Here is a 22,899-nt window from a genome sequence, read left to right on the forward strand (position 1 = left end):
ATATCATATGCATGCAGAATAAATGGAGGTGAACCCCCAGGGCTGATAGAGGAACTCAGAGACAGACAGACTCGGGTATATTATGACACCGCCCGATCCAGAAATACCTGAGGTTTTGATATTTTTAATTCATATCTACTAGATGCTTGATGTATGCAGAAAATGATTTTATCATGACTTATTAAGCAACAAAGTCAGCAGGGCTTCCGTTTGGACAAAAGTTCTGACTTTGCGTTGTTTTTCTCTTCCCTCCCCAGGTCTGATAGCGGTTGTGATCTTTATCTTGCTGTGCATTGCTGCCATTGCTGTTCGCATTTATCAGCAGAAAAGGTTATACAAAAGAAATGAGGCAAAAAGGTCAGAGAATGTAGACAGTGCCGAGGCTGTTTTGAAAAGTGAGCTTAATATACAAAGTGCAGTCAATGAAAATCAGAAAGAGTACTTCTTCTGATTGGCAGCTGTGTTTTAACTTACAAACCCGACAGTCTGTTTTAATAGCCGGGGGCTCTCAACGGACAAGAACATGTTCTTCCACTGAATGTACACGCAATTGATTTGCAGCACTGCCGTCTTGCCATATCCAGACTCGAGATGGCTCCAGGAGGCCTCATCCAGTGATGTATTTCCCATAGCAGTCGTTCTACAGAACAAGGGATGAGATACCGCTCTTAATTTCCAACCGTTCTGATAGGATCTAAAACGGAAGTTTAACTCGCTTGATGACTACGGTTTTTAAACGTGAAGACCGTATCCCTGGTCTCTCAACCGTGTGGTACGTAAGTTTTGTTAGAGGTAAAAATCAAAATTGGACAATACGGACCTTGCTTTACTGGAGAACATGCTCGTGTTTGCTTTAGTGTCCCTATGGTGTTATTAATAGACCTGGAAATGCTTCTGAGATCCTGTTTGGCTGGTGTTTGCATCTTCAGTGGCCAAAAGTATATAAAACCCCTTTGCCTTTCTCTGTGTTACATTCAATACAGCTTATCAGTAGTCTTGAAAGATGTTGTGTTGTCATTGGTTTGTTTTGATTGTTCTTTTTCTATTTGACTTCTCTTAATGATTTGGAATACCTTAGGTTTTGAGTGTCAGACTTCAGCTCTGAATGTAAAATTCATATGCAACCAGACTCGGAAAGTGCTTTGGTTGTCAGCGTGCGATGTCTTGCCTTTTAAAATTTTCATAATCTGCTATCATTGTTCAGTAGTGGCGGGAGGTAAGACCCTGGATAATGCCAATTTCCCAAAGAATGTGAAATGTTTGCAACTCTTCAACTTGTCAACATAAAAACCACAACTCTTAACAATGCACAAATTTTATTTACAACTGTAATATCTCATATGAAACACACCTCTGTGAATATTTTCCCCAAACCTTATGCCAGTTTTCTTTATAGGTTTGTTCTTCTGTTTTTCTAAAGTTTATCACCAAATTTTCTTTGATCTCCCTTGACTGTATTCCATGGGGAATGTTTCTTATGTATTAGAAAAAAAAAAAAAAAAGACAGCTGGAAGTGGAGAGCTCCATTCCCCATCCTAAAACATATACTCCTTCAGGCATACATTTTTCTGTGCCCTGACCTCCGGGACAGATTTTGTAAAATATAAGCTGCAGCCACGCCCCCCTCCCCTACTTTCTCCAAAAGCAGTTGAGTGGTTACAGAGTGCTCACTCTATGGGGTGATGGCGTATTGCATGATTTATGCTTCGTCTGCCATTCTGTCATCTCTCATTTATGGTGACGGGGTAATTTCTCGAAAAGTACCAACAATCAATATAACCTGCTAACTAGTGCATTCTGATTAGGGTGTATATACATACCAAGAGATCATAGAATTATCAGTGACCTTATGAAACTTGTTGCAATAATTGGTTTTGAGGCAAAGCAAACAAGGTGCATGCATGTAGTTCTCTTTAAATTTCATAAGCCAGTTATATAATAAAGGCACTTTGCTGTTTATGATCACGCTGCCCGGGTGCCTGGCAAGGAACAGTTGGATCCCTTAGTTCGTCCACACCAGAACAATTTGGGAATACATAAATTAATCATCTTATTTTCCTTCTCAACCTCCTTACAAAAGCTGCCTGTCTTTTCCATAGCTCTGTATCCATTTTGCTGTTTCTGTAAATGCCTGACTAAATCTTAGGATATGAATTAACATAGTAGTTTATGAAGGACCGATGTTGATGAGTGGCATACTTTCTTCTTTTTAATTGAAAGACTTGAAGAATCGAACACAGAAGTGCTAGTTTTTATTTGATGCAAAGCTGAATACAAGCATCCTAACGGCCCTGAATCTGTTAGAAGTGTTCATGTGATTTAGTAGCCGCATTAACCTGGTTGGGAGTGTAGACAGGTTTATAGATGGTGAAGCCTCGTGGTACTGTGTGGTCCGCACCACTAGAAGCTGCAACGTGATGGCCTCACAACGCATTGATTCGTCATTTGTCATGATTTTCAGTTCCGGGTTTGTAATCTATTCTTTCTTTTTTCTTAATAAAATGCATTTTTGAAGTTAAAATGCAGGATATATTTTAAGAGACGTTGTATAAAGGTTTAAACTGAGGGAATGACACTGGATTTTCATTTTCTTAAAACAGTAAAAAGACGTGTAGATGTCAACCTCCTTTACTGGCGGTCTGTGTTTTTTAAGCCTTTTGGTACATCCCGTGATTATTATGAATTATTAACAAAAACTGCATTTATCATGTATTTTCCTTTGAAATGGACACAAAAATGGCAGGAGAAAACAGAAAAAGGTTTACTGATTATGACAGGTGAGGGCAGTTGAACGACATTTAAAGTTTTGCCGGAGGCGAGCCTTTGTCAGCAACTGTTTGTTGAAACATTCTGTGTGTTTGAACGGGGCTCGATCCTTTTACTTCCAGAGAGCTTGGCCAGTGAGGCTACACTGACAGACCAGATTATGTCGAAGGATACTGTGCACCCTTCTATAATATAAAAGTTTTTAAAAAGTCCCTTATCTGTGATTTCACAGGAACACAATATATAATTAACATTCTCTTTTTAAGAAGACGAACTTTCTAAATCTCATTAAATTCCAATGTGCTAATATGCAAATAGAGTGGAGTTAATGTGGCATTGAATACTCGCCTCTATGAAATAGGGGTCATCTGTGGGAAATGACATCTTAATTTTGTGGAAGCCGTGCCACTTAAATGGCCCTTGACCACTCTAGCAAATAGCTTCGTTTTTAAAAAAATTCCGTTCCCAAGGGGGCTCCTGGGTGGCTCAGTTGGTTAAGCGTCCCACTCCTCATTTTGGCCCAGGTCGTGATCTCATGGTTCCTCTGCTGACAGCACAGAACCTGCTTGGGATTCTCTCTCTCCCTCTCTGTCTCTCTCTCTCTGTGCCCCCCACCCCTTGTGCTTGATTTCTCTCTCTCTCAAAATAAATATTAAAAAAAAAATCCTTTCTCAAGTGTCACTCTTTGAAACACATTTAATAAATTCTTTAGATGGCAAGGTAAACACCTGACGACCAAACAGAAGCCAGTTATTTAATATTGTTTATGTTGGGGCGCCTAGGTGGCTCAGTCAGTTAAGCATCCAACTTTGGCTCAAGTCATGATCTCACGATTCATGGGTTCGATCCCTGTGTTGGGCTCTGTGCTGACAGCTCAGAGCCCGGAGCCTGCTTTGGATTCTCTCTCTGTCTCTCTGCCCCTCCCCAGCTCATGCTCTCTCTCTCTCTCTCAAAAATAAATAAACATTGAAAAAAACTTTTTTAATTAAAAAAAATTGTTAATGTTAAAAAATAAAACTGCCAGTTATTCTACCAGCAAAAGTGGGTTTATTCGGGAACAGCAGAGATGCAATTCAGGATAAGCAAGCTATGGCAAAATGATAGGCAAGTTGCCTGGACAAAGGAGAGGAATGCTGTTTGTAGAGGAAAGGGGGCAGGGAGGTTGGAAAGGCTGTTACCAACAAGTCCATTGGAATAAACTGGGAGTTCCAAGTGTAGGGGCTTCTCATTGGCTGAGCTGTGACTGTCTGTCATTGGCTGTGTTGCAGGAGGTGTGTAGGGGAAGGTGGGGTCAGGGAAGAGGAAATCCTTTTTTCCTCCTTCCTCCTATTCCTCCTGCTGGGAATAGTGAAGTAGTTTCCCACGCAAGGTGGTCTTTTCCTCTTGGGTCTGTAATTGAGGAGGGGTAGGGCATGAGCGTGCCCTGCGGGCCTCCTGCCTCCATTCTAAATGAGGTTCCCTTTTATAAATTTTCACAAAATCCACTTTCATTAATTGGTACTCTCTTTCATGTATAACGGAATCTGGGAATGGGGTCCATCAGGCAACTGGAGAGCACAGATGTGTTACTGTATGATACATATTGGTGTGCACAGCTGAGTTTTACAGATGAAATGTCCAGGACGCAGGTATATGAGGTGGTGTCCCCAAAAGGACACGTCAGCAATGTGGAAGTGATGAAACCGTGATGGGAATTTCCTTTTGTTCCCACGTGTTTCTGATCTTAGTACTTCCAAGACCTGGAGTTTCAGCAATTATTTAGTGGCATGGAAAAATTGAAGGATCTTGGTGTCCTCTTTGTCCAGAATGACCTATACTTCTAGATCTCTCCCATATCCTTTAAAAAGAACATAGATCTTTATCTGGTAGGTCATTGCCATTGATAGATTTGGTTTTCTTTAAAAAATATTTAGTAAGCTTATGGCCCTCAACACCAGGAGAGACGATTATAACTGGAGCACTTTGTATAGTCATGAAATACACCATACGAGCTCAACCAGATGGATCAAGGCATCAAATATCTTCGTTATAACAGAAGAAAAGATGAAATAGATCCAATTTACGTCAACAACGTTCAGTCGATTGATTGGCTTTCTGGTCCTTGTGTTGACTATGAGATGGGTCTACTAGATATGTTCAGGATGTCCTGGTGGTCCTTTATTTTTCCCAAGTTTGAGTGATTGGAGAGTGGTAACGGAAGAAAAAGAACAGAAGGAACAGAAGCCGACTGTCTATGTGTTAGGGACATGTGTGAGTGAGCGTATGCATGTGTACAAGAAGGAATACCAAATGAGGACAAAGCAGATATGAACTGTGAAACAGTCTGCATATAATTTAGCTAAGAGAGCTGGACTTTTGGTGTGGCAAGAGCTTCCCTGGGGACTGGTTTTGAAGATTTGCAAATGAAAATAAATGGGATGGAAAACAGTCTGACCCAGATTATAATGGCTTCTCCAGTGCAATAGCCTTTTAGTCTTTTTCCTATTTGTAACATTAAATTTTTTGTTAAAAAATACGTGAATATATTGAAAAAAATGAAATAGCATAAGAAATCTTGCAAGGAAACGTAGCTCTCTGTTACCATATCGCCTCCCCATCCCTCTCAGCTCTTTTAGATGCCTCTTGTGAGCTGCCCCCATCTCTTCATCACATGATGTAGCAGGCCAGCTTCCTTGGGAAGCAAACTCCAAGGCAGTGGTTATCACAAAGGACATTTATTGGGGAGAATTGTTGGGATCAACATCTGTGGGGGAGGGGAGGAGGAAGGATGGGGCCCATCACCCAACCTGTGCTGCTGTCACAAGGGCTCAGCCAACTCTGATGTCCTGAGTGGGAGTGAGGGGGCTGGGCATTTACACTCTCCTTTCAGCCAGGCACTGGATGTTGACTGCCTGGGGAAGTGGGTAATGAACTTGGACAAACAGCTCTCTTCAGCCTCAGCAGTTCCTAAGGAAGGAGAACAAATGCTGCTCAGCATCTGGGGAAAAGAAATCGTTCAGTGCTGCCCCAGGGATCTGGGTGGCACAGCTCATCATCCCTGAGGGTTTGCCCCTGTGCTGCTCAGATCCATCATCATCTGTGTTCTGGGATCAGCTCCTTCAGGACTCTGGCGAGCCTCATTTCCTGGGAAACTTACATGAGGAAGGAAGACAGAACGAACCACATATCCTGCCCCTGCAAGTGATCTCTTGGCTGCCACTGGTACTCATTCTCTCCCTCTACTGCTGCCCGTGCAGGACTCCTGTACTAGCTAACAGCTCTGCAGAGAGTTTGAACCATTGCCTCCTATGACCTCTCCAGCTGTAGCTGCTGTTCTTTTGCACTTACCATTAAAATTGGTCAAAGGAGTATCTAGAGGCCAAACATATTCCTCCTTGTCCCCAAAGTGTAAAAGTAGCTCTCTCTTATCACTTATCAGGGACAATTACTCCTGACATAGCCTCCCACATAACACTGCCTCAGCCAAAGATCCACGTTACAGCAGAGATGCATGGGAATGAGCACATTTCCGTGAGACTGCTGGTCCTTTCATATCATACCTTCAGAAGGTCTCTGTAGATCCCCAACAGGTGGTGTTGGCTGATACCTTACAGGCAATAAAGACAACTCATCTCTGAAATAAGAAATGATTCCAATCAAAAGTAATCTCTGATCCTTTCAGGGTAGAAAAGATCTGATGTAGTCAACTTGCCACAAAATTGGTGTTTTTGTAGAGGGGAACCGTTCTGGGGAATGGACACCGGTGTCTGTTGCTGACCACTCGACCATTCGGGAGTGGCAGTAGTTATATCAACCCTGACGAGTGGGAGCTCATGTTGCTTGATGATGCATAGCTTCCATTCGTGCCTCCACGGCTACTCTGTTCATACATCCATTGTACTAGCAGTTCCTTCAGTGGCCAGTGATTGAGGTTGGTTGATACTTAGTCATTCTGTCTCATTTGGTTGTTTAGTGATTATTTCAAGGCAGCATATGCTTTCTGGTGGGCAAAGATCTTTACATTTCATGCCCATCCCATAGTTCTGTCCATCTGCTTCTCTTTCAGACCTTCTTGTCTCTGATCTTCCCAATCTCCTTCTAGGTCCTTGACAGATTGGCCAAATTACTGCCCATAAGTCCATATATATTATATCCTCGAGCCATTTCTTTCACACAAAGTGGATAACTATGGCACCATCCAAAAGTTCTGCTCATGTGGAGGTTTCTCCTCACCACCATCTTTCTGTGGTCCTCTGACCGGAATGGTAGTGGTGTTACCTTGCATTTTCAGCCTGCACTCATATTCTAAGCTTACCCATCCATTCACCCAGTTCACACTTTTCACTTCTCTAGCAGTTGGTAATAAGGAACCATTCATGCAACTCTAAGCATAAGCTGAGCGAACAGTGCTGGGGAAGAGTAGTGGATAACCTAAGGATCCGGGCAGGTGGCTTGTGCAGCTTTTTAGTGCCTACTCATGCTTGATCCCACATACACTGTTGCCAATTTATGTTGGCTTTCTGCTGAGCCCACATAACTTGTGACTTGGTGAGTCTGAGAGAAGCCAGCGATTTTGCCCACATTTACCATCCCAATGTGAGGAACTTCCTCTCTAGCAGAGCTCAGTAGAACATCAGGAGATTTTTTAGAGAGTTGTGTATTTCTCTGCTGCAGACGACGTGGCATGGCTCTCAAACCTTGCATTTCTTCAATGTGATGTTCCCGTTGGTGATGGCCAAGGAAACCTGCATAGCGTCTTTTTCCACCAATGATGCCACGTAGGGTCTGCAGGATTGTGTGGTCCAAGGGGCTAGACCTCATGTCTGTTGTTTAGACCCCACTGTAGAACCTGTTCTTATTCTGGGGCCCACTGAAAGCTGGCTGAAGCCTTACATGCTACCCAATATTTGGTCACAGCCCTATTCCCAAGTGTTTCTCTTCTAGAACCCAAAGAAGTCTACTAGGCACTGTGCTGTCTTTTTCATAGTGGGAAATGAGAGATGAAATACTTTGTTACTGACTGTGGAGAGAGGTCCCAGCATGCCCTTTTTCTCTAAAACGCCAGATAGTAAATGGGTTAAGCTTATGCCAAAGATCCCTAACTCTGTCATTGTCATGTGAGAGCATCCATAGACAATGTGAAAAGAAAAAAAAAAAAAGAGTATAGCTGCATCCCAACAAAGCTATGTAAAACGTAAGAAGTAGGCTAGATTTGATGCATAGGCCATTTGATGCCTTAAAACACTTGATTCTTAATCATTGTATGATTGGGTGGCCAATATAATAGACTAGTATGTTCCACAGGATGTCCAAATGACACAGGTCTCTTTGGACTATACTATGGCAGGGAGAGGAAGTGTTCATATGGCTTTTGGGGCAAGACTGTTGTCCATTCCAGATGACTACAGAGTGCTTCTAAATCTCCATTCTGATAGGTTGGAAAAGAACACATTTTTCACATCAACATCCACATACTCTATACCTGAGACGATGTTACTCTAGCAGAAATGCCAACATCTGGTACAACAGCTGCACCTGGGGCTCCTGCAATCTACTTCCCCTCTGCCAGGGAAGGTAACATATTCACAGGTTGCAGAGGCTAGAATGTGGACAGCTTTGAGGGGGCCATTAGTGTGCCTGCAACACCCCCATTTTCTGTGGTTTTCTCCATCCAAGTGGCCTGATGTCGTTTATTCCAGATCCTTTTTGTTTGAACTTTTCTAGAAAGATATCTATAGTCAGGTGTCCCTTTATGGCTTTATGTGTGAAATTCCTATGAAGTAACTACCTGTCCCCATAGTTCATGAGTCGGGTACGTAATGTCTCAGCCATTTCTTTACATAATTTTTTCTTACCTTCCTTATGTGGAAGAAATGCCAATAGCCAGTGAATCTAGCCAGAGTGGAACTCCTCCCGTGGCCCCAGCTTCCTTGCTTACCCTTCCCTCCTCCTGAGTAAAGTTTAACAATGCTCATCACTTGATTTGCTCCTGGCTTCATATTGCCTTTGACAGTTAGGGGCTCTAACAATTGTTGTTTGAAAAGTCAAGAAACCAATAATATCTGTTTTATCAAGCCATAAACTAGAAAGACCAGTCCTTATTATAATTCATTATGTCATGCCACACTAAATTGGGTTTGCTCTTGATAAAATAATGTCTTTATTCCATGTGCTGATGCTAGGTATGGTTTTAGACCCATTGAACTAACACATCTGCTTCCAAGCTGTTCACGGAAGAAACTTTCTGATAAATTATGTTGTTGTGAAGGAATTCATATTTTCATTGAAAACAAGCTGTTATAAATGATTCATGTTTCTCTGCATTTTCAACAGGAACAAATTAATTTTTTAATTGAGCAGTGAAATGACCTGTTCTTCCAAAATACATATTAAAAGAAGATGGTTACAAATGGTCATGGTGATTTAGACTCTTTGCAATAAGTTTTTCATTTGCTTGCAACATTCGACAAACTTTTCTTAGTAGAAATCTATAGCACCAAATAAATTATCATAGAATGGCATCTTCTAGAGTAGGATTGTAGTTATATGAAAGAACATAAGCTAGGGGCATCTGGGTGGCTCAGTCAGTGGGCGTCTGACTTCGGCTCAGGTCATGATCTCACAGTTCATGAGTTTGAGCCCCACATCGGGCTCTGCGCTGACAGCTCAGAGACTGGAGCCTGTTTCAGATTCATTGTCTGCCTCTCTCTCTGCTCCTCCCCCACTCACACTCTGTCTGTCTCTCAAAAATAAATAAACATTAAGAAAAAAATTTAAAAAAAAAGAACATAAGCTAAACATAATGAAAGCATTTTATCATACAAACAATATTCAGAAATTAAAACAAATACTGACCAAACTCATTTCAACTTAGGTTGAATCTTTATATTATGAATTATAGTAGTGATAATGTTAATAATAGGTGCTGAATGGTATCACATTTTCTGAATACACATTTATTTCCTATCTGTAATTTGTATAAGAGATAGAAAATCTCTTATCTTTCCTGATGACTTTCTTAGTGGAAATTTAGTACACTTCGGCCTTACCATAGTTGAAATTTCATGATGTATGAAATTGATATGGTGCTAAAGTGCCTCTGAAAACTTCTTTAAGCAATTTCTACTTTTCTATTGGCTTCTCTCATGAAATTGAAGCTTAGCTACAGAATTTAAACTGTAAAACATAATATAAACATAGAGTCAGTCTTATCCTTGAAATCTTTAATTTGAAGGGAAATATTTTCTGAGATATTAATATTGAACAAGCAAAATTGCTACTAAATTGCCAAAACAAATCATACTTACCCATATACATATGCAACTGTTTTTTTTTTTCCACGCGAATATTTTTCTACTGAAGAAGTAGGTCTAGGGAAAGGTATAGAATCTCCAACTGGCTCCCAGACAGCTCAGGGAAACCAAGGCAGACTTCAACCTAATTCCCTCAGCCTTCAGATACCATCCTTTCCCTTCATATCCAAATAAAAATAGTTTGAGCCCCTATCTTGAGACTGTAGGAAGTTGGATCTTTTAAGTGGATACCTCATCACCCCCCTCCCCAAGATTTTCTGGAGGCCCTGAAAGAATGATGTCATGTTCTACAAACCCATCTTGGTCATTAAAAGTTCCTTCAGCCAGATGCCCACATTGGATCATCAGTCTAGTGACCAAAAAATAATTTAAACTCAGTAGATGATCTCTGTTGTTCCTGACCAGCTTCTGTCTGGCTATAGTTTGGGTTTCCTTTAATTCACCAAATACAGGGAAGACCAGACTATAGCATTTCAGTAAAAAAAATATGGACATAATGGAAATAATATAAAGTGATTGTAATGCAGAACAAGTGAATTCAATTGGATATCAATTATCATGGTTCCTAGAGTCCCCCGATCATGCCATTCCAGTGACTTGTTCTTCTTAGTCTTCTGCCCAGCTGTTCTCTCACCCAGGATGGTATGATCTCCTTCCCACTCACCAAACATAATGACTACAGCCAAGTGAAGGGCAGTTCCTTGCCAACACCTGATTTCTTCCTGCCCCAGGGTGAACACAATGTATATTACTTAGTGGAAACTTTTACCCAGACAGCATAGGGCCAGGCTTCCAAGTCGTTTCCGGGACAAAGTGCTTGACAGTTGATTTCCCGAAGTTGGGAACATCCATCCTCGTAGAAGACCAGGTGGAAGATTTTGGCATACTCTCTCTGGTATATTCTATGGACTCACCATTGAGTTACCATGAAAATTCACCTCATTGTCCATGCTCTAAGCCTAAACCTTGTCCCGACACAGTGTCCACCTGTAGCTCCCTGCTGCTGGCCTCCTCCATTGCTTCCTGCCTTGTGGAATTGCATCATCATCCACCTTGTTGGCAGAAGCTGAAATCAAACCAGAAGGCCCCTTTCATCATAATCCCCATCCGATTGATCACCAAGCTATGTCTGCTCCTCCCTTAAATGTATCAGAAACCCATCTTCTTCTTTCTTTTTCCACCCCTCCCGTCATTTGGATAGTCCGCTGAAGTGATTTCCTAACTCATCTATCGCACCAGGACTGTGCCCTCTCAGCCTCCTGGCAATTCTCTGCTCTGCAGACCTCTCTGCTTCTGTCATCTCGTACGCTCACTCTTTGCTCTGAGGATAGAGGACATGATGACTGTCCAACCCATACGGGTTATGCTGATTGTCCCAGATTAATTACAAATGTAGCAGAGTTCACTATAGAGCGTATATTCCATTTTTGATGATAAATCACATGGCTAACCTGAACCAAATCGCTCCTGTTTTTTCTTCACTAATATTCTTTCAGTTCAGTTTTATTTATTTTCCATTCATCCCCTGTCGCCATCACATAAAATTTGAATTTGCTATTCCTTTGTAGTAAATCCCTTTCTCTTTGAACTAATTAGTTGATTCATTTCCGTCATTTTGAGCATCATTTTATTTTCCAGCAAAACTTTCCCTGGTCTCCATTTCAAGGTCAAATTCTCGTACTGAAAGCACAGCACTTGTGTGCCTTCTCCATGAGACAGAGCCCCATGAGATCAGGAGATGGGCTCTCTGTTTCCAGTTCAGTCCCATTACCAAGTGCAAGGCCAGCTGTTTAACAGCCACCCAATAGAGTTAACTGAATATACATCCATTAAATACATAATGACTTAGAACTGGTTGTTTTCTGTATACATGTGATTCAAGGGTCAGTTTCTGGTGACCCACCCCCCTGACAAAGGAAGACAGATGCCAGACACGAATAACTATGCTTACCTCCCAAGCTGGATCCCTCGTCACATTGAAACGCAAGTTCTGTTATTACAAAACAGATGTACCCATCCCCACGCCACTGTACTTACCAAGAAAGCTTTTTTAATCAGCGTCTCATGTAATACTCCGCCATTACTAAAATCAATCTTCTTTTACCATCTTGCAAGCTAACACAGAGCAAAACAAAAGGCAAATGTGTGTGCATGGAAAACTGTTCTCTAGTCACAGTTCTTACATTGTCTAGCTCTGTATCTCTCATTTGCTCTTAATAAAATACATTAGCCTTCACCCCACTTTCCTGTATTTCATAAGCAGAGGGCTGCCAAAGACATTTACTTCCGTCCGTTCTATATTCTCCAGGCCATTATGTAGAATCGAAAGCTCCTCACTCAACAGTTATCTGATGCAACGCTCTCTCTCCTTGCGTTGATGTAAGAGGGATACAATATGTGGTCACCATTGCAAACACTGTCATGAGCATTTGGATTCATTTAAAAGAAAAAGGGTACAGTTTGAGCATAATAGATTAGACCATGTGTTTGAAGTGGAAAAAAAAGTTGGAGGTCCTGTATTGCCATGACCTTCCACAATGTGCAATTATGCAACTTACGTTTTCTAGTATAAAATTTGGGTGTGTTTTGAAATTGGAATATTTTTGTTTGGTTTGGAAATTATTTCACTTGAAATCCACATGGATTGGGGGAGGGTGGAGGCAGAGAGAGAGAGAGAGAGAGAGAAGGAGGGAGGGAGAGAGAAAGCTCTTATTGGGCAGGATGCTTCCTGTTGCTTGGATGTTTGGCTCTGGGGAGAAGCTGGAATCCAGCAGCCCTGCTGTGGCTCACCCAGGAGTCAGCAGGGCCCCATTTGTGAGTGACTCTGGCGGGCAGGATGATGGAGGGTGATTGCTTTCATTTACTTGATTAAAATTGGGAGAAAGGCAGACAGTCCTCCTGTCATTTCTTACGCAGCTTGCTGACTATTGTTCTTCTTTTTAAATGGACATTTACTCCCCATTTAGAACAATAAAATACCTCAACGCAAACATTAAGCAACACGTAGCTTATCTATCACACGCCCAACTTCTCTTGATAGTAATAACCATGAATACAGCGTCCATTACATGGCAAATTCTACATTTTTACAAGTTGCTTTATAGATTCATTTTGTGATCACTAATAAACCTATTTAGAAAGTATCCAATTAAGAAAAGCTTAATGAAAGCCAATTACTCAATGCCCTAAATTTGCTAAATTTTATTTTTGAGGTACTGAAATTGGTTTAAATGGGTCACATTATATACATTAGTGCTAAAAATGTAGCCCTCGTTCAATACCAATTTACCCACAATAACACTTATGGGCAATTAACATTTCATTTTGCGTGCTATATTCATCAGTAATTTTCTTTTACTTATTATAATGTTTGAAGAGTGTAACTACATTTATAATAAACACATTTTATTAGTAATCAAGCCAGACTTTTCACTCATCCACAGACCTGGCAGTTTACATGGGAGGATGTGTCCATTCATATACCAGCAGAACTTTCAGAAGCGTAAACTCAAATGCATTTTCCAGGAGGGAAATTAATGTCCCCATTGTGTGCTAGGTTTAATCTGCAAATGGCACAAGAAAGGATAGCGCCACATGAAAATACCATGTCTCTTTTTAAAAATGTTTTTATTTAAAGGGGCGCATGGGTGGCTCAGTTGGTTAAGCGTCTGACTTCAGCTCAGGTCATGATCTCATGGTTCATGAGTTTGTGAGTTGGAGCTCCGTGTCGGGCTGTGCGGACAGCTCAGAGCCTGGAGCCTGTTTCAGATTCTGTGTCTCCCCCTCTCTCTGCCCTTCCCCCACAGGCACTCGCTCGCTTTCTCTCTTTCTCTCTCTCAAGAATAAACATTAAAAAATTGTAAAAAAAAGTTTTTATTTGAAATAATTTTAGGCTTACAGAAAAGTTGCAAAATTGGTACAGAATCCACATTCACCCTTCACTCAGATTCCCTAATGTTAACAACAGTTGGGAGAACCAGGAAATTATGGTTGGATACTAACCCACAGAGTTTATAGAAATTTCTCCAGTGTGCCCCCTAATATCCTATTTTTGTTCCAGGACGCAGCCCAGGATCCCTGATTGCATATAGCAACTGAGGTCTTTAACGACCTTCCATCTATGATAGTTCCTTAGTCTACCCTTGTCTTTCAGGACCTTGACTCGTTTGATTTTTTTTTTTAAATAACTGATCATTCTGTAGACTGTCACTCAATCTTGGCTTGCCATATATTTTCTCATTATTAAATCGAGCTTATGCATTTTTTGGGCAGAATACCACAGAAGAGATGTTATGTCCTCAGTTCATAACAGCCTGGGGTACATGATGTCAATATGTCTTGTTACTTGCAATATGGGCCTCGAATTCTTGGTTAACGTGGTGTCTGTCGCCACTGGGTTTCTCCTTGATGAGGTTACTTTTAGCCTAGGTTGATGTCCTGTTTCTCCTTAAATTTTCACCCACTGATTTTAGCATCCCTTAGGGGATCCTGCCCACTACCGTTATTACTGAGGTATATTCCTTATGATGATCATACATTTCCCTCATTGCTTCCACATTTATTAATTGGAATTTTTCTTTAAAGAAGAACTATCTTTCAGGGCCACCTGGGTGGCTCAGTCAGTTGAGGGTCGGAACATCGACTCAGGTCATGATCTCCCAGTTCGTGAGTTCAAGCCCCACATCGGGATCACTGCTGTCAGCCCAGAGCCCGCATGGAATCCTCTGTCCTCCTCTCTCTGCCCATCCCCAACTTGTGCTCTCTCTCTCTTTCTCTCAAAAATTAACATTTAAAGAAGAACCACCTTTCTCTACCTTTTAACTATTTAATGAATGTGAGTATGGACACCTGCATATTTATTTTACTGGATGAGTTCTAATCCAGTACCCTATTTACGTTGTTACTCAGATTGTTCCAGAATCAGCCTCCTTGGCGACGGTCCCCAGGCAAAGCTTGTGGTCGGGCACTGAGTTTCATATGATCAAATCCGCCGGGGTTTTGTTAAAGAAATTATTGATACTGATATTTAATCACAAATACTTAACCTCTGTGCATTTCTGGGAGAAAAACACCTAATGGAGAGAGAATTAATATGGGATTTTTCCACGTGCAACATCTTTCTCTGTATATCTCTGCAGTCCTAAGCACACCTCAGTTTAAGTCTGTTTCTCCTTCCCTTCTCTTCTATTTTTTTTTTATTTGAGAGAGAGAGAGTGCGTTCATAGGAGGGGCAGCAGGAGAGAGAGAGAGAGAGAGAGAGAGAGAGAGAGAGAGAGAGAGAGAGAATCCCAGGAAGGCTCCACATTCTGCTTGGAGCCCAACTCAGGGCTCGATCCCATGACTCTGGGATCATGACTTGAGCTGAAATCAAGAGTTGGATACTCAGCAACTCTGCTCCCCAGGTACCCTTCCCCCCACCTCTTCTATTTTAAGGGGAAACCTGGGACTTCTCCTTCAACTTGGCTGTCCATACTGCTATTGTCAAAGACAAAGCCACACCCTAGTTAAAGTGGGAAGGATGGATTTTAATCAGAAATAACTACTGCCGTGGGGGAACGGGTCCAGTGTGAACCGAACCTGATTTGGGTTTGCACCGAGGTGCCAGGGTGTTGAAAGGGAGAGAGGGAGTATGGGGGTGGGGGCTCCGTAGCCAGAGACGGGACACATCACAAAGGGCTAGTCTGTGCAAATGCAGTTGGGGCAGGTGTGTCCGTTTCCTGGCAATGATCGAAGTTAACCTGCTCCCCTGCCATCCTCAGGTGTTGGTTATAACAAGCAGTACGTCCTACGGGCAGCCCTAAGTTTTTTCAGGCATGCACTTTATGGGGGGAGGGGCTAGGCCATCTTAGGAATGTTAGAAACCCTGTTAGTCTCAGTTCAGCTGTTTATGGGACAAGGTGAGGCCTCATCAAGAAAAGGGAGCGTGGCTAGAATTTGGTCTAGAGGACAATGTTTGTTACCTTATCCTTCTTTGTGTCCTTTTATGGGTGCTTATTGTTCTGCTCTGACACAAGACCATTATGATTTTATTCTGCAGATGCTAGATCTCTGAAGTTTCTGAGTCTAAGAACATCTTTTTTTTTTTTTGGCACAAGGGTTTTTATCTCATCTGCCCATAGTCGGGCTCTGACCTGTGAGCGTGTGTCCACCGCAAAGAGAGGACTCCAGTCATGCCCTCCGCCTACTTTCCCTGACAGCAGCTGCAGTTAACCAGAGATGATTTACATGTTTCAGAGGATATGATATATTTTGTGAACCTGATTTTTAAAAAAATTTTTTAACATTTATTCATTTTTGAGAGTGAGAGAGACAGAGCATGAGTGCAGGAGGGGCAGAGAGAGGGAGACACAGAATCTGAAGCAGGCTCCAGGCTCCGAGCCGTCAGCACAGAGAGGGGCTCGAACTCACGGACTGTGAGACCATGACCCGAGCTGAAGTTAGACACTTAACCGACTGTCACCCAGGCGCCCCTGTGAACCTGAATTTTGAAGGAACCCAAATGGTCCTCTGGATATTTTAAAACATATTTGTATGAGACACCAAATATATGCATCATATAGCATAATATATATATTCAGTGTTATATATACATATATAGATCCATCTATATATATACATATATATTTATGTCTCTGTATATAGTTATTTAAATGTGTATATATATGCCTGTGTAGTTATGTACTAAGCATCTTGTATGACTTCTTTTATAGTCAGCTGTCTGAATTACAAAAGACGTTTCTCAAAGCTACTTTGCTAGAGGTTCATAAAGGCAGTTAGATTATTTTCCAAGAGAGATGAGTTAGAGGCTACCCTGGAAACATCTGGGTACATGTGTAGACTCATTTGGCCTGCGAAGTTTTGAAAGGGGCTTTCTCTCCCGAGGTAGCTTTCTTTAACAGCACGTATTCCAAAGCCTTCTCGTTACAGCCTCCTGGAAGATACATCTTATAAACCCTAACGCTGCAACTAACTTTCGCTCTTACCTGTACGAAGGCACTCAGGCGTGGCCCAGCCACATCAGGGGAGTCCCTGTGTGAGCTTGGCATGTAGTAAGTGCTGTGTAACTTTCATACTGATTGACTAGGTAGTCAGCCAGACAGGAGCTGGAGGCAAAGGCGGTGATAAATAGATGACACATTAGAAGCCCGAGGGTACAACATCCTGGCTTTGTGGCTCTTAACGTCCTGGCCTTGCCGCTTCCAACACCCCGAGGCTGGCAGACCAGAAGCCACAGGTGTAGAGAGTAGGTGCTCTCCTCTTCAACCATTGCCCCAGGGTAACCTGTAGGTTCATCAGATATATTTGCATTGAGGTTTTGACCCCCGAGCCCCATGGGGGAAGACGGCCGTGGCAGCTCCCGTAGAAACCCTGTAGGGTCAAAAACTCTGCTCCCCGACCTGTGGGAGGGGTCCCCCACATGATTGGAAGCAGCCTTATTTAGAGACCACCCTGTCCATGACCCACAACCCCTTCTTGACTGTCCTTTCTTGAGAGTGTACGATCCTGAATAAACTGCTTTGTGCCGGCTACTTTCCTCCTGGCTGTCTTGACTTGAGCGCGGATCCTCACGTAAATCTTTCACGAGGAATCCAGGAACGGAGACCTTCATTCACACAACGCAGACTCTCCTACTGGGAACAATACCTATTGTGCATTTCATCTCAATCCAAACAACTGACTCATGGGTAATGTATAGGTAATAATAATTTCCCCACATTATTTAATATAAATAGGAGAACATTGGTTGTTTCACTATAATCAAAGCATGAACTCCAAGAATCTTTTCCAAAGCAATTTCTTGGCAAGACAGGACAGGGACGTGGGCAAATGCTAGACATGTCTGTGACTTTGATCCATATTATCTATGTGTTCGATGCAGTGGTTCTCAAAACTTAGTGAAAATAAGTCATCTCAGCTGTGCATGCCCAGACCCCAAATCAAGTGATTCTGGTTCACTGTGAGCAATGGGAATTTCCATGTTTTCTGATGGGGGGGGGGGGGGCAGGGGCAGAGAGAGGGAGAGAGAGAATCCCAAGCAGCATCCATGCTGTCAGCACAGAGCCCCACAGGGGGGTCCATCTCATGAACCGCGAGATCATACCCTGAGCTGAAATCAAGAGTCAGATGCTTAGCAGATGAGCCACCAGGCGCCCCAGGAAGTTCCATTTTTAATCAACCTCTCCAAGCCGGGAGAAGGCTGAGGCAGAGCTGTGGCTTGGGCGCTATCCCTGGGGTTTGCTCCTGGCCTGGAGGGGCGTGGTGGGGAGGGCTGCAGGAAGGGGCTTTGGGCTTATTAGCAGCAGCCCCGGCGAGGGACGGCTTCCAGGAGGTGAAACCGCAAAATCAAGCAGGACGCTCCTGCGTTCTCAGTAAGACAGAAACACTCAACCTCTGCATTTGACCTTCTCTGATTCAGGGTTGCATTTATTGGCAGGTAAGTCATCTCAGCATTGATTTCAGGAAAAGGAATAAACTGTAAATGTGCTTTTTCAAAATGAGTCCCCACCCTGCAACAGTCACCCTTCACCTAAGAAAAAGCGAAGACATGAACGTCTAATTTTTTTTTTTAATCAGTGGCAATTTTCAACTTAATTTTCTAGTTCTAAGAGACTTGTTTATTCCTGGCTTGTGATGTGGCCAGAGATCATGTGTTCACATGATTTGTGTATGATCTAAATAACTTTTTTGCAAACCGTTTTTGGTTTTTTTTTACTCTCTGGTTCGTATTTATTTTCAAACTTGCATAAAAGAGTTAATATTGCTTTCAGCTTTCCCTATAAGCATAGTGTAACTCCTTTGGTATATGAGCTAACGCCTGGTGTGCGGACTAGGCTGATGTTCAATCCAGGTGAGTATCATCTGAGCTGTAAAATGTATCAGGATTCCCTCGTCCCTGGGAATTAAATACAAGTAGCAATAATGTGAATATAAACAAAGATTTTCACCAGGGGATATGAACATGCTCTTGAAGTGGTATGGTAGCAAAATATTTTCTTGTCGTAATTAAGAGGTTAAGGTGCAATTCCAGCTATGCTTTCCGAAGTTTTGGGGAAAATTGGTATCTTCTGGAAACTAAATTAAAATTTATAAGGTTTCTGACTTGGAATTCAGTGGTAAGCCTATATATTTGTTAGGCTGTTAATATAAGATTCCCAACCTCATCACCACCACCCCCCCACCCCCCCGCCAGAAAAACCTCCCCCAAATTCAGTATTTAAAACATCATTGCAAAGAACTGTATTAAGATGTGTAAATACACATTGAGGCTAGTGATAGCTAATTTGACACAGTTGGGTGCCTATTTGAAAAGGAGCGAAGCAATCGTGAATATACTCTTAGACTTTATCGAAGTGGTCTGGTCATTAGAATCACGTGCGAATCTCTTGTTATAATTTTATCACTTGTAATGGTAAAAGCGAAGCCTCTTAAAGGCAGAAGATAGATTTTAGACCAGTCGGGTTTTAATTGCTATAGGTCTATCACGAAGAAACTATCCAATAAGCATGTCTTAAATGTGAAACTGGATATTGAGAGTGGTGAGCAGAGACTAAGAAGGCAGATAATTTGCACCAGCATTACGGTGAAGGACACAGGAGAGTGTGAGATAACCAGAATAAAACAGAAATAGAACAGCTGGGAAACCGTTTGTTTGCCTTGCCTATTGTGAATTTTTTCCTCAAATCGCGGGTTTTAAAGTAGGATAGAGAAACGAACACAAAAACTTTAAATACATGAGATGCAAACACTAAGTATCCAGAGAGATCTGAAGGGCAAGCTATCTAGAGCTGTGATGGTCTATTTTAACCTGCACAGAAATCACCAGGGATCTCGTTAAAGCTGTTTCTGATTCAGATGGTCTGGAGTTGACCCGGGGAGTCTGCATCTCTAACAAGTTTCCAGGGATGCCCACGTTGCTGATCCACGGACCACATTTTGAATAGTGAGGTGTTAAACTGAGTGCGTACACACCCATGAGTGGCTGCATTTTGCATGACCAGTCAGGGAGGGAACGCAAATATCAGAATTCTATTAATCCTCCTTGGATACAGAGAGTTGTATTGAAACAAGTCCTTTGTAAGACTCCACATCCTTTGTCCTGTAAGGAGAGCAGAGCCCCAATTAACATCCAGCTCTTGAAATCACGCAGTCCTGAAATCCAGCTGGTGCTGCCCAGTGGAGAAGCAGGTGTGTGACTTAGAGTCGATTGGGTAGAATCTGGGGGTGGGGGGTGGGGGGGGGGGGAAGAAGATGAGATGTGTTGAAATCTATGAAGGACTAAAAATCCTTGGGATTTTTAGATTTTGGAGATTTCCGGGCGGAATGAGTTTGGGGGTGGGCACATATCATTTCACCTGATGGGATATTTCTGCTGGAGCCTTATTTGCTCGTGACATCTATTTTCTCAGCTTTGGAGGCAGAATGCAGTGAGTTTCCTCAGCAAATAGCATGCTATGGTATAAGCAGTGTCAAAGTCTTGACATTTTCAGACACTCGAACACTCATTAAAAAAAAATGTTTAAAAGTTTTTTTTTTTCCAAAACTAAACCCGGGTCTCGATTATAGAGTTGCACCACCACCCCCCCCCCCCCCCGATTGTGGTCACAAGGTCATGTGGATCGTTCCTGGACATCTTTACAAATGTTCCTTTTCTTAGGTGAAAGGCTTGAAACTTAAAAATTCCTAGGTAAAAATACAGATTTTAAAGAAGCCTTTTTCTAGAGTGAAACAACCAGCACTGTGTCTTAACATGAAGTGACTTTTGTCCCTGTGGTCTGCACTGTGGCAGAAATCCCTGCCATTTGTATAATGTTTCTCGTCTGGGTGTGACTGGTGTAAGAGTCCTCGAATGGATTTTGTTTTGTGACCTTCCGGAGGTTGGCTGCATGGAAGACTCTAGTATATTTGGCTTAACATATCTAAAAGAATTACTTAAGACTTTATAAGTGAACAGGTCATTAGCTAAGACTACTGACGTTAGTAATTGATGATGGGTGATAGGTGGATATATTTGCTCATGAGCCTTGGTAATCACGTTTATACTCGTCAAGTCTGATGAAAAGGTGACCCTGTGTTCCTGCCAGTGAGGAAGGAGTTCTGTTCTACCAGCACCTTTCACTGTGGTCCTTTCTTACATCTTTGCTCATTCCTGGGCGAGTCCCGTCCTGGTCCTTAACTCTTGGCCACAGGTCCTCTGTACTTTCTCCAAGCTTGACCATCGCTCTGTGTGGCATTATTCCCTTGTTTTGAAAGTCCTCTGACTCCTGTACAGCTGATTCTTTACCAACTGTATATTCTTGTGTCTCAGTTTTCCACGTAAATTTGATGTCCTGGGGTGCCTGAAGTGTGCTGTGTTTTGTGTCTGTTTTCAGGATCTTTTTTGGCCAACTGCCCCTACTACTGGGTCTTGAATTCTTTTATCATCTATGGCAGTGATTCTCAAATTTTGAGGGGTTTTAAAAAATTCCAAAGATGAGACTGGATTCCAGACATCAGAATTCTTAGGGTTGGACCTACGCATTTTTTTTTTTAACTCCCTATGAGATTCCTGTATACAGCCAAGTGTGAGATCCCGTGTTCTAAGGGGCTCTTCCCCATTATATGCACATGGCACCGGTGTTGTCACCAGCCACATACGCTGTCCCCTGTGGAGGCCTCTGGATGACAGACTAGGCTGACCACACTGGCTTTATTGCATGGAGTCAGTCTGAGCACTGAGACTACAAGCCAGTTGGACTCCACAGCGGCCATCACAATTCCTGACAGCTCTTGACCTCTCCTGACTGATCTGCCTCCTGTCATATTCTTCTTCAAAGTCATTAACCTAACCCCAGAGAGGAGCTCCAGGTTTTCAGTTGAAATAATTGTGCTTCAGGGACATTCGGAAAGCTGTTCTCCTAAGACAATAAAAGAAAAGAAAATATATCTGGTCTCTCTAGTCTTCCCCTTTTCCTTCCAAATTTTTTTCTTTTGCCAAAAACAATCTGCCAAGTTTCTAGCTATATTTCACAACCAAAGGTGGCAGGAACATCCCAGAGAGAAATAAACTAACTCATTCTCTTCCCGTCAGAGTAAATTAAAACAGGACCATTTTGTGAGGCTTTTATTTAAATTTACTTTTTTTTTTCTATTTGTGTTTGTAAGAGAGGGAAAAATGGCCAATTCATTTTTTCCATATGTAGATCGTAGTTCAAATCACTTCTTTGGAAGTTTTGCTACCCTTTCTTTTATTGCTTGATGGAAATGCACCTGCTGCACTGAAAGGGGACTGACTCTGTTGTAATGTCCTGTGTCTGACTTGTCTTCCATCTTCAGTGGTTAGCCTCATCGGAAAATCTCAATAAATGCTCCTCACAAGGATTTCTGCTAATCCTAAATTTGGGTAGAGATTTGCCTCTCCATCCCAATTTATTGCAATAATTACTTAGTGAATATCATGAGCTGGACACTTGGCGGCTTAGCGAGTCAGACTTCTGCATTCCTGGCTATGTTGCCGGGCACCGTCTATTAGGCATCCAGCAATAACGACGCCAAAGGTAGGAGCGATACCGCGATGCCACCTGTGGCTGCAATTTCCACTAGATCCTGAAGGGCGGATGGGATTTTGACAGAAAGAATGTGATGGAAAGGAAGAGAGAGCATCACCGGCGAATGTGGAGGGGCCGTGAGCCGGGGTGGGGTGTTGAGTCAATTCCCCTTTCGTTCCGTGCAGATGTGGAGAAATTGGATAAATGAAAAGGGAGATTAAAATTGTACAATCTCAGTCAGTTTCTCAGCAGGCATCTCTCTGAAGGTTGGTTCTGTAGCTGCTGGCAGGTGGCCAACTTGCTAAGTCCTCTTAAAT

The 22,899-nt window shown here is 42.3% G+C and overlaps 1 protein-coding gene across 4 annotated transcripts in view; it reads left to right on the forward strand.

Annotated features, from left to right (window-relative positions):
• CNTNAP4 (contactin associated protein family member 4) overlaps positions 1-1,002 on the forward strand; it is a 251,582-nt gene extending 250,580 nt beyond the window's left edge. For all 4 annotated transcript variants that reach the window (XM_019413122.2, XM_019413123.2, XM_019413124.2 and 1 more), the window contains one exon: positions 258-1,002. In XM_019413122.2, the coding sequence (XP_019268667.2) occupies positions 258-451 (194 nt within the window). In that variant the 3' untranslated portion in view covers positions 452-1,002. The remainder of the gene's footprint in view (positions 1-257) is intronic.
• Positions 1,003-22,899: the final 21,897 nt, after the last annotated feature.

Source organism: Panthera pardus, unplaced genomic scaffold, assembly GCF_024362965.1.
Source record: "Panthera pardus isolate Hobbes unplaced genomic scaffold, ASM2436296v1 HiC_scaffold_19, whole genome shotgun sequence".
In the NCBI taxonomy this organism is placed as follows: domain Eukaryota; kingdom Metazoa; phylum Chordata; class Mammalia; order Carnivora; family Felidae; genus Panthera; species Panthera pardus.